This window comes from Pseudoliparis swirei, chromosome 7, assembly GCF_029220125.1.
Source record: "Pseudoliparis swirei isolate HS2019 ecotype Mariana Trench chromosome 7, NWPU_hadal_v1, whole genome shotgun sequence".
Lineage (NCBI taxonomy): Eukaryota > Metazoa > Chordata > Actinopteri > Perciformes > Liparidae > Pseudoliparis > Pseudoliparis swirei.
In genome coordinates, this window is record NC_079394.1 from 8,751,033 (window position 1) to 8,767,517 (window position 16,485).

General features: G+C 46.0%; 1 protein-coding gene across 8 annotated transcripts in view; it reads right to left on the reverse strand.

Moving 5' to 3' along the window:
* The window catches only part of fbrsl1 (fibrosin-like 1), a 263,354-nt gene that overhangs the window by 128,868 nt on the left and 118,001 nt on the right, over positions 1–16,485 (reverse strand). For 6 of the 8 annotated variants that reach the window (XM_056418085.1, XM_056418084.1, XM_056418083.1 and 3 more), the window contains exon 4: positions 12,448–12,483. The exons of the other annotated variants lie outside the window; for them this stretch is intronic. In XM_056418085.1, the coding sequence (XP_056274060.1) occupies positions 12,448–12,483 (36 nt within the window). The remainder of the gene's footprint in view (positions 1–12,447; positions 12,484–16,485) is intronic. 8 annotated transcript variants of the gene reach the window in all.

Genomic DNA, 16,485 nt, shown 5'->3' on the forward strand with positions numbered 1-16,485 from the left:
CTCAACCCACTCATTTGTGGACAGCGTGGTGCACTCGGGGCCCGCCAGAGGTGTGTCAACTGAAACCTATACACAACCTCAGAGATCTGGCGGGGCCCCTATCTCGGCTTGCTTCTTTTTTTTTTTACTCACCTTCCCTCAACTCTTTCTCACTGCTCTCATACTCTCTTTTTTTCGAATCGGGTGAGATTATATCGGGTCTCTTCTGTCAGTAACGCTATCGGTTGTGAAATTTCAGAAGGCGAGGCGCGTGGGAACCACAGTATCAGTTGTGCTCATCTCGCCCGGCACCTTTACAGACGCGCGGGCGGTTTCTGAAAAGGCGAGAAAAGCTTCACAAAGAGCAAAGCGGAGGCCAGTTTAACACAAACTGACAGTGGACATATTTCACACAATGTTCAGCCTCTTCTCTCTGCTTCCGTCCTATTCTCTGCTTGTGTTCTTTGTGCAAAACCTCTGCCAGACTATCCTGGCTCTTTTGCGAGATCAATTTACAACATCAAGAAATAACGTTTGGGGGGAGGCCTCCGTTTGCATGAATCTGCCGAGCCGATATGGAGGAGGTGCGAGATGTGATTGTTGGCTTAGAAACTCCTTTCAGTCACACCATTCTTAAGCGTGAATACAATCACCTGAGGGACTGAAACATGGAGCTGAATGACGGCCTCTCCCTGTGGACCCACATTATGTGGACTACATCACCATTCAGTGCAAGTATATTCTTCCACAAGCTAAACTGATGCTCTACATTCAAAGTTAATTATTTGCTCTTACAATTGAGCTGGCTTATTGAGTTTCAGGGTTCCGATAAATACAGCACAAGCTCCCAGCACTGATGCACAGCAACACAAAGTAATCCCCCGGGTGCCACTGGGATGCACTCTCAGTGAGCGGAAAAAGCTAATCCAGCTGAGAAGTGGAGTTCAAACCCTTGGAATCTCAGCAGCAGCTGGTAAAGTGTGGGTGGGGGAAGGATTGAGTGAAACTTATTCACTTGTTCAACTGCTCTCAGTTGCCACAGAGGTGCCACACATCTTGATAAGTTTAGTTGTGACGGTTGGCTGATTGACCCCTGGAAGGGCAACAATGTTTCCTCGTTGACAGGATTTGCTTTAGAGGGGAAGGGATCTTTCATGATTGGACTAGGACTTAGACTTTTCAGGACTAATTTCTAATCGGCGATATGTTCTTGTCCTCCTGATCCCTAGAGGTGCTGCCATCTCTTTTCTTGACTCCTTCCAAATGCATTAGCATAGCTAGCAGTGCGGGGGCGTCGGTGGCTCCATCAGTAATGTCATGGGCACTTTAACATGATGAAGCACGGCGCGGCCCCGCTGGCATGAATAATTCACATTACCACGCACCCAGAGAGAGACAGCGAGAGAGGGATTGACTTTGCAACAATGAATTGTGGGAACAAATGTGTGATTTTTAAGGCGCACAGGCCTCTGTTTTGGGTGAGCGAGCAATTTTAATTCAATTTGATATTTCTCTTTTAAAGTGAGCCGAGACCTTGAGCTCGGCTGGGGAAAATGAATGGGGGGGGGGGGGGGGGGTGGTATCAGAAGAGGGAGCCATAGTTATAGGGTGGGAGGGGAGAGGGGTGTAGATCCTCCCCACCATCCATCACAGTGGCACTTCAATGATTGTCAAATAAGTAGCCCTGTCCAAACCCATCTTTTATCATTATGTATGAATGAATCTATCTGGGGATCACATCATCCAGCACATGGGAGGGCTGCATCTCATATACATGATAGGGAGACGATATGGAAATGGGATACATGATAGCAGAATGGCTTGGATGGGAAGATGGATTCACATCACTGGCTGGGGGAATGGACCACTATTTGATCTGAGCACTCTGTCTATCCTGTCAGTCTTTGAAATAAAACATGTACAAGCTACTGCTTCCATTAAAAAAGGTACAGTCTCTCTGAACTTAATGCAAGACATTATTGTTTCTCAACTAATAACTGCCTAATAGCTCCTCAAGTGGTACTACACATCTCACTTTGCACACGGCGTGCCATTCAAAGTCTAGGAGTACCTCTAGGCACTTGGCCCCAACGCTGACATGGGAACTTTAACGTAAATAATGCAGCAAAGGTGATTTAAAACTCGTGGCACAAGATTAAGGAGGCTGTGCTTGTAAAAGCTGCTTGCAATCCATTTCCAAATTGTCACGGGGCCTTCTAAAAGGCAAAACAAACCCACCTTAATCTCTGCTAATCATACTTAAGCATGAACGTTTCATGTGGAAATGCCTGGCTACAATTAAGAGACTTTATCCTCATTCCGGGGGTAACCCTGTTACACTCCAGAAATCCTTTAGGCCACAACAAAAACAACATGTGATGCAGTACAGTGCACACGGCATATAAGTAATAGGAAGCACAATTGCACATTACAGACACCATGTTTGTTGACTACATGAAACACTGCAGATAATGAATTCAGGCTGCCACATTTTAAGATGTGCCAAAAGATAAAGCTGTTACAAACAGGGGAAAAAACAACAACGATAACATCAGTGATTGGTTGTGATTAACATCAGCCTTCTTACGTGTCTCAGAAATTCAAATTACAAGCCTGATGTAGGCAATGCCAGGGACCATCCTAATATTATTATTATTCGAGACGGAGCATAACCCAACGGCGGTATGATTACATTTGACTTGCAATGATTTCCCCCCTGCATGAGAAAACAACAGCTTGGAAAAACTAATAGACGTATTCCCCAAAGTCGCTTTGTTACTCCTGCCTCGCTTTAAATAAATCTCATCAATGCAGAGAAAAATGTTTCGATTTTTCCTGCATTTAGAAAGCGGAGATACAAGTCCAACCCATCTGTCCCTCAACTTGGCGGGGTGCAGTGCAGCGGAGGAACAGTTTTATCAAACACAGCGCGGTAAAGTGCATCTGCATCCACCACACTGCTGCCACTGGCATCGTTATCCTCATCGCCTATCACTTCCCCCAGCTGAGCCCCTTTTTGGAAACTGGGACTGACACATCGGCGGCGGAAAGACACCTTTAAAAATATCCGACACCTCGTAATGGAAGAGAAAACACTCCCGTATCGTCGGGAGCCCTGGCGCTGTGCTGGGTTTATGGAGGAGTAAGCCATTGTCTGGTGTCACCTAATTGGATCAAGTTTGTATGGAGAACAGATGTGTGTGGCTGGCTGAGGGAAACACTGGACTAGAAGATGCCAGGGCAGAAATTGCTTAGAAAATCGTTTCTGCATCCATGGAACGAGTGAGAATAGCAGAGCAGTCTACAGTATGAAAGAACATTTGTGTCGCAGTCGGAAAAGTAATAAACACTTTCCCTTTTGGATTGGATTCAAAAAGGTCCCAATTTCCTTTTGTTCATCCCGGGGCCCGGCCGTACATCTGTTGAAAGGGAATGTGTGTACACGGAGATTGAGAAACATGCTGAGGCCGTTAGCATGGCAGTGCACGTGGCAATAGTGATGACCCAGGGCAATAGACAAATCACACCTTGGAAACAGAGGATTGCTGATCTAATTAAGAGCTGGCAAAAGGTGTCACTGGGTCTGAGAGCTGTCAGCCCCGAGTCTTTTCTGTTTGCAGTGAGCTGCTGCAAACATGAGAAACATTGGCATAAACAAAGAGAGATGAAGAGACACAGAGATACGAGGAAGCACTTTTACCAATCAAGAATCTGCCTCCCCTCCGACACAGCTCGATTTAACCTTGAAGAGTAATGAGATCTGACTTGCTTAAATGTTAGCATTCTTAAATCATCAGGAAGTGCCTCCAAGGAGCCGATAATCACTGTGCCAAATTGCTGCGCTCGCTAATTTCATTTCTCCCTAGCATTTGCTTGCAGTTAGTGTCGATTATTCAAGAACAGGCATTTAATGCTGCCAGGTCCCAGGGGTGTTACATTAAAATGTAATAACTTGCAACATAAATGAAAACAAAAACCATTACTTTCTTCCCCCACAACTTCCTTCCCTCCTCCCCTTTTCTGCGCCACCTCTCTCCACTCCCTTACTCCATGGTGGGAGTTTGAATCTAATTCTCTGCCCATCTGGCAGGCGTAATGAAGGCGGGCCGGGCTTGTGGTGCCCTGCTGCCATGGCTCGGTGGAGCAGGAGGCTAGCTGGCAGATTGGGCCGGGATGAGTGGAGGGGAGTCGGGGAACCTGCTGGGTGAGAAAGCCAGCCCAGTTAATCTCCCATGTGCCCCAGTGTGATCGGGCCACGGCCAACCACACGCGGAAGGCACAGAGGATGGGGTCTGCAGCGTGGATGGTGATGACCAGCAGACTGGTGGGTGAGTCTGGCATTCATTAACGTTTCCTGGCATTTCGCTTATTCTTCCATCCAAAGCCACTTTCAATGAGTCAAACAGTGAAATAACCTTCATCTTGAAGACCTCCCAAAGCTTAAACATCCAACCGTCAGTGAGAGGGTCACAGCGAAGCCAGGACAACAATCACAACAACACAAGTCCAACTGGGTCTGGAGTGGGATCAAGAGATTGTTTTTTTAATTATTCTTCTTGTAAACTGACTCAACAGTCATAAGGACAAATAAAGGAGTAAATCACATGAAACAACCGAAAATATTGAATTTATATATATTTCACACACACACTTTAACCCACTGATTCTATAAGATATCTACAATGTAACAGAGTGTCAAGGATATCTTACGCAGATCTACGGATAGTCAAACGGGTAGATTCAGCCCCAACAGGTGCAGCCTCAGCGGATACAAAAGACAAATAGTGTCTTAGCACCATCTGGCACAGACAGAAGTGCACTAGGATCTACATATGGTCCAACATGGCACAAAACAACTGTGAGGTATGGCTGGACAGCACCGTTTAAGGTGCAATGATCTTAAAAACACACATTATTTCGGTGTGTAATAGTCAGTACTCAAATGCAGGAAACCTGCACCAGTTTGGTGCCAATGTTTTCCCTGAAGGTTAAACCACGGCATGTTGAGGGCAACACAAAGGCACGGCAGCCCATGGGGAGGGCTCTATGTCTGCGAGTCATGAGAGAGTGGAAGACCAAAAATAAAATAGGCAGACAGAAATAAAACGTATCTACAACATAACAGGAAGCTAGGCTATCAGAAAACAGCAGGTCTTCCTAAGCTGTACTCCAGCCTCTGGAGGAACCACAGCACTGTCATTAACAGTTCCTCTCCTCATAAACACACCAGCATCAGCTGGAGGTATAATTGCCCCTGCTTCTTCTGTAATCTTATACCTTACCTGCTGTTACTGTCAGACACCTTCTCCACCGAGAGAGAGACTTAGGGGGAAGAGGGAGGGGTTGTGTGCATGTGAGTGTGAGTCTAGTGAAGTTGGAGGCAGGGTAGGTGTTGCTTGTGTGCTGTCAAACAATCGGTAAGGAAAGTCAAAAGACGGGCGTAGAAAGAAAAGAAAAGGAGAGAACACATGCCAGAAAATCAAACGAGTGTATGTTGCTCACAGAAATCCCAGGAGCGATGCTCATGGGCTCCGATGGAGAGAAATTGTGTTCTTTTCGTTGAGTGATTAGAAGACGAGTGGCAGAACATGACCTACTTAGTAAAACTTTTTTTTTTACAGGTTTTGGAAAAGGTACTCAGGCGGGGTAGAATTACATGTCGAGAGGCGGGTGGGAGGTTTAACCCTAATAGATTTATAGAAACATTAAAGAAAGCAGGAATAATTGCCAGGGGGTGTCTGTGAATATGGAGGAAAGTCTCTTCATCTTATGACCTCTCAAACTCAAACAAGGCAGTCATCCTCTACGCTCTGACTTTGCACCCAAAATGCACAGACGGATGTGTTTGATCCTACAGAAAAGCAAGATTAAAATGCAAATCAAAACATGAATTAAACATTGTCTGACAAAGGCTACATGGGCGGGGTTTAGTACCTTTTTTAAATTATCTCGAAAAGTGTGGTAGGAGGTGTAAATGTTGAGAGGAGCGGAAAAAAGAAAACAAAGAATGAGAAAACCTGCTTCCTCAAAATCTGTGACTGCAAATGGCAACGTGTTGTTTATATCCCGCCCTATTACAATCCAATACTAGAAATCCATAGAGGGCGTGAAAAAAGAACACGTTAGCTTTGCTCTAGAAACGGGCCTGCCTCTGGCTCTTCTTAATTTCAGGCTTTGTTTGAGCGGCGCCGGGGAGCTCGTGGGTTTGCGGGAGACCCGCAGGCCTTTTGTCTCATCAGTAGGTGGTTTCTGCTTCGCGCCTGCAGCGCTCTGTTGACGTACGCCTTTTGTTCTGCCTCTCCATTCGAGATTCGGTCACGGGTCGCGGATTACAGGCAACACAGCCATCACAGGTACACGGCTGTTTGTGTCCCTTGCAACAACTGTTAGCGCTCAGGAGAGAAGCGGCCACTGAATCTCCATATCAGTCAGAGTAAGCGGGGCGTGTTAAGAAGAACAACCGTGACAAGTCTTGGGACATGAAAAGTCTTCGCAAAAGATGTTATTTTTCTCATTAGGTTCTTCCCAAACTTAAATAGCTTCCTTCATATTGCTTGGGGCACATTGGCAATGCCTGCTTCTTTAAATGATAGACTAATATTACACTTGTGGCATTGAATTAATAAGCTGCAGCATGATAGATCTCTATGATTTATTATGTCCCCCCCAGTGTATAATCAAGAGGGATGAGAAAGGGAGAGAGAGAGTGAGACCAAGGGAGATTGGAAGAGAAGGAGACATAGCTGGGTCTGAATTGAGACGCAGCTGACTGGAGATGTCTTTGAATGAAGATTATTAAACAGTCAGCCACCCACGTCAGTGGGTGTTGTGTTTAGCAGAAACACGACGAATATACCAAAAAGTTCAATGTGCAGAGCACCGTGAAATATGGAACATATGGAACCGCCACAACAGAACTAGCAGACGTTCTTCCCCCAAAACAGCGTTTTTTTCCTTTTGGAAGCGCCGATTCCCCATACGGGCGGTTTATGAGAATATCACACCTCTGGAAGTCATCCCACAGTCCACAGGAGGCTTTCTGTCCCTCCTGTCTGCTTATGGTGGGCTGCCATCATATTAATTCCCCGTTCCCAGATAGATGTTTGTAATTGGAGCTCTAATTTATGATCGGGCCTTGGTGCAGGATAATGATATGGAGCATTGTAATTTGCTGATGCAAATTGTACGTTATAATGGGGAGCCATAAAAGCCCCAGCAACGTCTCGGAGACTTGCCAAACACCCTGAGCGTTCATTACAGCCCTCATTAAAACATCCACGTCGTCATTGGGAGCTCTTACAAATGGAAGGAGCATGTAATTGCGGCTTGATTGTGGTATATGTAACGTATGATAAAGTGGAATTACCGCTTTATTTGTCTACAGTGTCCGTGAAACTTAATGGGGAGAAAGCCTGCAATAAACAAATCCTCAGAGAGTTGTTAGATTGTTACATTATAGGGCTATTTGTTTAAAGTGGGGCAAATGTGAGTTGAGGGACAGTGCATCCAGGACAAACTACGCAGGAGTGATGATAATCAAGGCGAGGCTTCGGGGGATACAACTAATGCTTTTACTCACGAGAGCCTGTGTTTCATTTGGACTAGCTCCAACATGGGTGATAGCATAGAGCTTCGTCTGGGAATACATTAACTTGATTTGATATGAGAAAAGATCAGTATTGTTCTTTTTCATTACCAGGCATCAAAGTCATCACCATAAATTTGCTCTAAGGGTGGTGGAACAAGATTAAAAAAGGTTAGAATGAGCCGTTGAAGTCACCTCTGGTGAATCTTTTTTGTACTAATGCCAATTTGTGCCTCGGAAGTAGAGCTTCTAGCCATTTCCAATCGTTGATCTCAATTTAGTCGTAACAAACAGCTGTGTGGAATGCGGTGAAGCTCAACGTCCCAGCTTTTAAGCACCTTAAGAGCAAAGCCAAGTGGCGAACGCAATTATGAGTTCATTTGGAACAACTGAACTATGCTGGGGCTGTTTTTTCCTGAGGCCCGGTGAACACTAATTCACAGTGTCGTCTTTTTATTCAAATGACCTCTCCCAGAGTCCTCTTTGTGTTGGTGCCATTCTCATGCATCTCCATTAGAACAAAACCTGAGCTGCATTGCTGAAAATGAAGTTTCCCTCCTCAACTCTGAATGATAGCAGGCCTGCGCCGTCAGAACAGTGTGTGCTCAGCCACTGGAAAAGGATTTTCAACCGTGCCATTCAGCCGGGGCCCCAGAAGCCTGCAGCCTTTATCTGCAGAACTGTTGATTGATGTGTTGTGGGCCCTGCTGTGGTTAACAGCAATTTTTATCTGTTGCTTGCGGCAACCGCCCAGGTCCCTGGTGCGCAGTGAGCAGCAGTGTCCGGGATCTGAAGCCGGACCGCACACGGGGATAAATAAATAGGTTTTTCAAAGCGGACAGCCCTCATAGACAGGCAGAGCCCCACCCCAAGGCCAGGACAATGTCAAGGCCCCAGCCTACTCCTGCTGGGTTCTTGGTTTCCTTGACTAATTTTCACCATGTGCAGAGCCTGTGGTATAGAGACACCTGCACACCCCACTGACAAGTAAGCAGAGCGAGAGAGACCGAGTGATAGACAGAGGAGCTCACAAAGATGCAGTTAAAACATTTCATATTCTGTGTGGGAAGCAGCAACGGCTTTCTGTAGAAGCTCTGTATGCCGATAATGGTGCAGCGACCAAACAAATCTAAGATCGAATTTACACTCAATTTCCTTTCAATTGCTGTGTTTAGCATTTAATCCAGGGGATCTGTGTCGTTTTGTTTAATAAAGCATGAAGCTTGAATGGCTTCTATTATAATTAAGTGGCATAATCCTTGTATTCGATAAAGATCTTGTAACAAGCCTCGTCACTCAGACAGGGAAGTGTGTTTGCCACAATGTGGAGGTCGTGAATGCCAAATCAATTCAAACAATAATGTTTAAATATGCACAAATGACTCTGAGACTGCTCTGTTTAGAGTATAGACTCATTTAGCGTTAAATATGATTATGACAACCTGAGCAGGGGGAATGGAAGAATGGGTGTGTCTGAGAGCTCCGAGCACTCTGCCTCAACCCAAACACTGCGGCTAAGGTTTTACTCCCTGACATCGCAGAGATAAACTCTCCCAAAACAGACGAGTCAGATTATACTGTCAGACAAAGCTCTATGCTTTTATCGTGCGTGAAAACATGAGCTTGGCCTTGGGTGGTTTTAAAAGATGGGTGAGACTGAAGTTCAATCACTTCGTCTGAAAGGAAAGGGAGGTGTGTTTTTTTCTTCTTTGCTGAGCTAAAATGTGTCTTCCCGTATACAGTACATCCGGCCCAGGGGTAGCGACGGTATGGGCGGATAGTTCCAGATTCTTTGACATTTCCCCCCCGTCTCTTGCAGCCTCTATCTCCCAGGCGCAGAGAGGGATGTTGGGCTCTTTATCAAGGAGCCCCTGAGAGAGGATGATAAATCGCCAGAGCCCAGGCCAATCTCCAGTGGAACAACAAACAGGTAGCAGCACAGGAAACAAGCCCCCGATATTATCTCCCAAACATAGACGGGGCTATAATGAAGCGTGCACAAAGCAGACAGGATAGTCGGCCTGATAAACAATTCCATATCCAGTCTTCCACAGAGAGCGAGATAGCGAGTCCCAGTCCTGCTGCTACATATCGCTGCTGGACTCAACGGTCCCTCACCCCTGAACGGGAGATGAAGGTTGCGGGCGGGCGGGCGGGGGGGATTCAAGTCGAGCAATGGCATCAGCTGAATAAACACATCATGGTTGTATGAGTGAGTAACGTGAAGAGGTTTGTCTGAACAATAACAAGTCAAATCTTTGTGTTTGCTGAGACAGATCTTTGTTGTCCTGCAGTATAGATACAAACATCAATAAAGTCATTATCTATGTATTGTGGAATTGAACATCACACCAGTTGTCTGCTGGGTGACTATTTAACATGTATGCCGTGTTGCTTCAGGGTTTTTAAAATAGATTTTGTTGTCTTTTTGCCTTTATTTGTCACTGAATAAAGAAGCCAGGTTATATATATTAACACTTTAAACAGGTTGCTATTACTATATGTACTATATAAAGTTCCGTTTTCTAACTTTGCCTCAGCGGGAATACAAAGTCAATGGCCACCATTTGTTAGCATTCTTGCAAATGGCTATCAGGCAAATTGGAGGAAAAAATATCCATGTAATTTTCTATTTAAATCCTTAAATATAAACATTGAAATAATAGCCAGAAGCAGCTTAATTTTAACCCATCATTTTAGAATCATATCACTTACACCACAGTGTCTACAAACCACTAGATACAACTTGCAAGCACTGTCAATAATTAGAAATGTGGATTCAATAATTAATTGTGTCACTGTAACGCAGTGGTGAAATATCTCTTAGCTCTTTGTTCAGTTTTCTGGACAAACAAGATGTGAAGAAAAATAAAATGGAGCGACAAGGAGACACTTTTAACACAGTATAACTGTATTTTCTGTTGAAAACACCCTAGTCACTTCCAATTCCCCTTTTTCATGAGTCTGGCACTAAAGCCCGGGGACTGCCTTTACATTCTTGAGCAAACTATTCAAATGAGGCCATTAAAGCCTGGCAGGCAACATACGAAGGGTGACATATGGAAGCATACACAAAAAGCGGCGTTATCTCCCATGGAACTGGGAAACAAACTGTCAGGAGCGATTGCCTTTTTTTACCTCCGAGTGCCTTGTGACAGATAACCAGCCCCCATCCAGCTTGATTTTATTGAGAGTTTGTGGAGAGGCAGAGCCGCTGATGGCGATCAGGGCCAAGGGCCAACCGGGAGACAGACCGGTCCATGTTATTGGTGGCCGGTGGCGCTGCCTACGCCTGTGTGCCCGCCTTGCTGACCCTCACACAATCCCTCCCCACCTCACTGACAGCACCCCACCCACGTACATAGCCTCTCTCTTCCTCCAGCCATAACGCTCCATGCAGACACTGGTCTTCTCCTCCCCCTCCTCCTCCCATACCCGCTCAGCCTCTGCGTGGCAGATCCCTAAAGCCCCCTGACCCTACGCCCTTTGCCCCCCCCCCCCCCCGCACATCGAAACCATCATACTGTAAGGCCTGAAGTGCTTACAGATAAGGAGACCCCAGAAATCAAGCGGGCCCGGCAGCAGAGCAGATTGAGAGTCAGAGCTCAGCACCCAGGAGGTGCCCAGAGGGTCAGAGCGCTGCAGAGAGCACCATCGGTTAGCCAGACAACATCAAACTTCCTGCCCTTGTAACTGGACTTTCCTGTTCTTGCTCAATGCCAAATGCCAATGACCTCACACCACCACCACCACGCCTCCTCCCCTCCATGTCTGCCCAATCACTGTGACTCCTCCCTCCTTTCTCTCAGATAGTGTTCCCTGCCGACTCAAACTGACAGCTTGAGCCAAAGGGCTCCGCGAGCTTTTTGGGAAGGTCTTATTTGTTTTCATCCATCTGTGAGTATGCAGCCGCTGGGGAATAGGAATGTGACATGTTCTATTAAAAAAACTAAAAAGTAACACAAAAGATTGCACAGAGATCAAGGTCTTTTGAAGTGAAGCTTTGTTCAGTGCTTTAACTGCAGTCCTTTGAGGCAGATTAACGATGACAAACCATTTATAGTTGTTTTGTTTGTCGGGATGATTGCTTCCAAGCTGCAATAAGAACTGCCATATGCCACTCATCAGCTAAAAGTAGCACGCTTTAAAGAATGTTCCTCTTATTAGTTCCCCTTTAAGCAAAGGACATAAAGGACGACTGCTGTCTCCATTACCCAGAGACTAGGCACATCATTGAAACAATGGGCAGGGAAGAGCACAAATGGACTGCCTGAAACAGGCAACAGATGCTTTCAAGCGATAAAAATAGTCCTATTTCAGACTATTTGTGAACTAGTCTATGTTTGAAAGGATTGGGTTGACGTTTTCCAAGAAATCTCTAAATATTCCTCTTGGGCACATTTACCTTGAAACCAGCCCACTGACTCCTATTACGTACAGTGAGTCATTTCTAACCAATCACAAGACATGTTAAACTGTTAGCATCCTCCTGAAGATGTACATGTCCATGCATTGCTGTGGTGGTGATACATTGTATTTTTTGCATAGATATGGGGCCTTTAAGAGGCTCTTATGAATATTTTCATATATGGGAGCAAAAGGACTCTCCATTGACAGTCACTGGAGAAAGACATAAAACTCTGACAAATTGCATCCCCGTTGAATGCTGATCGATGCCAATAAAACACAGCTTTTTTTCGCCAAGGTAGCGCAGGACACCCTCCCGCAATTTAATCAGTCAGCCAGAATTAATGTTCCTAATATCATGATTTCTCCATTACTCTATTTAACATAATTAAAATGTCGGCGGCCGGGGCCATAAAGCGGGTCGTTGGAGATTGTAATTCTGCCGTAAAGCTATGAAGCATGAAAATGCCACTTACCGAGTAGCCGCGGCCTGACAGCGAGTGAATGGAACTCTGTAGGGAGAGAGAGGAGAACAGGGATGACCTTTAAAGAGTGTTTCACTCGCTGACACAGACATGATGAAGCAGCGCCGCTTTAATATCAATATTCACGTTAACCTTTTACCCGCCCCCGCCATGTACCGCACGCCGCACACATCCCTTCCATACATTCCGGCGTCCACCGCGGGGGTAGCTGAGCAGCCCCCGATCCAAAAACTATCATTCATGTCCTCGTGAGAGACATTTGAGTTGTCATGGAAATGCACTGTGGGGAAGCATAATCCTTTTGTAAGACTATAAGTAATATAGTGCACAATAGTCAGTCTATGGCTCTGGTAAAATGCTCTTCAAGCCACGTGGGAAGTGTACAGGCTTTACCTGAAGCTGAGAGGAGAGCTTAGGAAGAAGCGACTGTATGGTTTATAACGTGTTCTAATCTTTGCCTGTTGATGGTTTTATAACGGAGGTAATGCTCTGCATCAAGATTCACCTCCACCACTTGCTTCAGCGCCTGTTGACGGCCGTCTGACATTGATAGACATCAAGTTGCACCAGAATACAAATGATAAAACACACCTTGATATAGAAATATAGATGTTTGGAGAATGAATAACAGCTCTTCTCTTGCTATGAGGATGTTTGACTGTCTTCTTATTCCATCTTATAATTTTCCAGGACGGTTGTGTTGCAAACAAAACAACAAACGGTATCCAATAATCAACAGGCAAGAGATGTTTCCAAAACACTTTACATCCTTTCCAGACAAAATAATCTATCTAGAATGTCATTTTGTCTCAACACTGTTCCTCATGAAAGGCTGTTTTTCAATCCTGTCTTCATTTTGTGAGATCTTTCTTTAATAAATTGCTGTCTGACACATTTTGGAACCAAACCAACTTACTCCAGCCCCTTTTACTCAGGACAAATATCTCTTCAATGCATTTAGGGATGTGTTTTGGCCCATTAAACTCCTCCTGTGTTTTCTAATGCAGTCCTTTAAATGCTGAACAAGAGCTGGACGGGGAATGAATAGCTCGGTTTTGTTCCGTTCTCTGGCTCTGTCTGTCAGGGCCCAGCACGAATACCAATCTCTAAATCCCTCCCTCCACTTCCACTTTTCACTTCTTTTATTCCTCTGTCTAGATTGGCAATTTCTCCCCCCCCCCCGGCCTCTGGAGGGGACTTTTCTGCTAGACCAATTTCATCCATAGGTCCACCTTCAATCCAAGCGACCTCCCCCACACCTTCACCACCACTGCCTCCCTTGTTTGCACCCTCCCAATACGCCTCATCCATTCTCCCACACCTGCTCTTGGCCTCAGCCCTCATCATCGCCTGTGTGCCCCTCTGATTCGCAGGACGGCTCCTGCAGTGACGATTAGGGAGGAGTCCCGTCGCGAACCGGAAAGCCGGCTCTGCGGGAATCAAAAGGCTATTCCCGCTCTGCTCAACCTCTCTGCTCCATCCACCAGCGAGGCCAGAGATAAGGCCAGCGGAGAGGGGAGGAAAGCAGCACAGAATGCAATATATGTGCATATAAAAGGGCCAAAAGTCTGTGTTCCAGTGAGAATGTGCTCTGTTGTCTGTGCATGTTGTGAGTGCACTTAAATACGTGTGTGCATGTGTTTGTGTGTGAGAGCATATGTGCATAGGTTGTGGGAGGCCAAGGCCATTTGGAATTAGCCTTACTATGTAGAGTTCATTCAACTTGGAGCGTTCTGAGCAGAAAGAGAGGCTTATTTAAATGATAATGAGGGACAATCCATTGGATTTAGTGCCGGTGAAGGGAGGAAAAGAGGGGAGGGAAGAGGGGGGATACATTAAAACGCCTGCGGTTCATAAGCCATAGGGTCGGCATCCAGCTAAACACTCTCTCTTAAAAGCCATTATACATGGTTCTCAATGGATTTCTGCCGCGCTTAGGACTTCAAAAGGATTTAAGAACCCGCCCCAGAGAGGGAGTGTGGGGGATGGCGGAGGACGAGTGTGTGTGGTGATTATGTTGGTTGGTAGTGAGAGGGATGGAGTGGATGCTGGCGGCATTTACGGGTTAACTAAACAGCCCCGGAGAAGAGAAATGTTGCTAAATCCTCCCCCTAATCCTCTCCCCATTTCCATGCCCCTCCTCCACTCTCCTTACAAAAAAAAGGATAGAAAAAAAGAAAAAAATGGCGACATGAGGGGAGGGTCCAGTCCATCTTCTCCCAACCCAGGAAGGCGAACTATATCTGAGCTCGACACAGCATGATGAGAGAAGGGATGCGAACATGTATGTATGCCTTCTGTGGCAGCTCAGGTAGCTCGTGGGCTTGGCTGTGTGTGGGTGGGAGTGGGTGGATACAGGAGGGTGTTAGAGAACCTGACAGCACCACAGATGCCACCCTCTCCTCCGCAGGATACAGATGCTATGAAACCCACCCCCTCCACCACCTCATATTTCACTAATCCCTGTGTGGCTTAGTGCCGGGGCCCCGCTGCACCGCAGGCACAATTACCTAGTCAAAATAAACAGATAAAGACCCGACCATGGCAATGAACAAACAGCATCCCCTTTTTTTTTTACCCCCTGCTCACAAATTGATGCATGACTGTTTTTACAGGCGTATGCGTCCACATGTCGCATTTGTCTCTATTTTCTTTGGCGGTAAGACAAGAGAAATCCATTTTACTCGTTGCAGATGCGGCATCATTAGTTCAGAGATCTTAAAGCCGGCGAGCCACTTTGATACGGTGGAGTGTGTTTTACGGAAAAAATTAGCAGAGCGCTCCATGTGGTGGTGGAGACAGTGACACGGGTGTTACTGAGGAAACTCGCTGTGTGAATTATGTCCAGGCCTTTGCTCAGTGGAGTAAAGCCAGTAGAGAGAGAGAGAGACACACATTGACAGACAGAAAGAGGAAGAGAAAGGTAAAAACAAGCCGAGGAAGAGAGATGGATGGATATGGATGGCGTGGCTACAACGATCAGCATCTGTGCACCATTTATTTGGCAGCAGATCAGAGACATGCCACATCCAACACCGTCGGCGATTACAGCGTGCAATTTTCAACAGTGCCGCCACCCCCACCTCCATCACTGGAACATCCCCCCCGCCCCACTCTACAACCACCCCCCCCCCCACACACTCCACCCCACTTCTTCTGTGCTTGTCGTATATCCCTGTCAGAGCTGTCAACAAGCGGCGGTCTTTTATCTGACAAGCCCGCCTCTTCCCCCTGACTTTTTCATTAAAAGACAGCCTTTTACACAAATTCAAGAGAAATAGTACAAGGGGAAGTGGGGGGAGGAGTGCACGAGAGAAACGGCGCAGCAAGGCGTACAGAAAAGAGGATGAAGATGGGAAAAATTAGGTTGGGTTTTTATTGGAACGCTGAATAGCTTAAAACAATGCACTTAATAAGTTCATTAAAATCTTTTCCTTCCATCATTTTACCTCTGCTGGAAAAGGGAGCCGCAGATTTTCCTTCCTCTTCTTTCTTTCTTTTTTTCCCTCTCTCTCTCTCCTCCTGCCTTCGTCAGCGAAATGAACAGTCTGATTGAATTTGGTTAGGTTTGGGAGGTCTGCTTGACAGGCATTAGTTAGGAAGCATATTTCTACATTTATTTAAAATGAGCCGCTTGGGATTTTGCATAAATTCTCATTATGTTCCCTGTATCTAAATTGCATTATTTCATCCCTTATGCTTAACCAATGCCGGGCCTCCATTTTCCTTTGGCACCTACTCATCCTCTTAATGGGCTGGCATATGGATGCTGCCGCTGCCATAATTGGAACAGTTTCTTTAACTCATTCCATTCTGGGGTCTTTCAGGTCAGCTCACACCTGGCTGAACTGCGTTAGGTCATGTCTACATTTAACCGCGCCATGCTTAAATAATGCCAGGCCAACAAGGTGATGCTGTGCGACCGGCCTAATCATTTCCTGTCTATGTGCTGCCAGCCAGCCAGTCTTTCCCCAACACACGGGGGATTTATGAGGTGATAGCTGGAAACAGCAGGAGCTCCTGCACCAG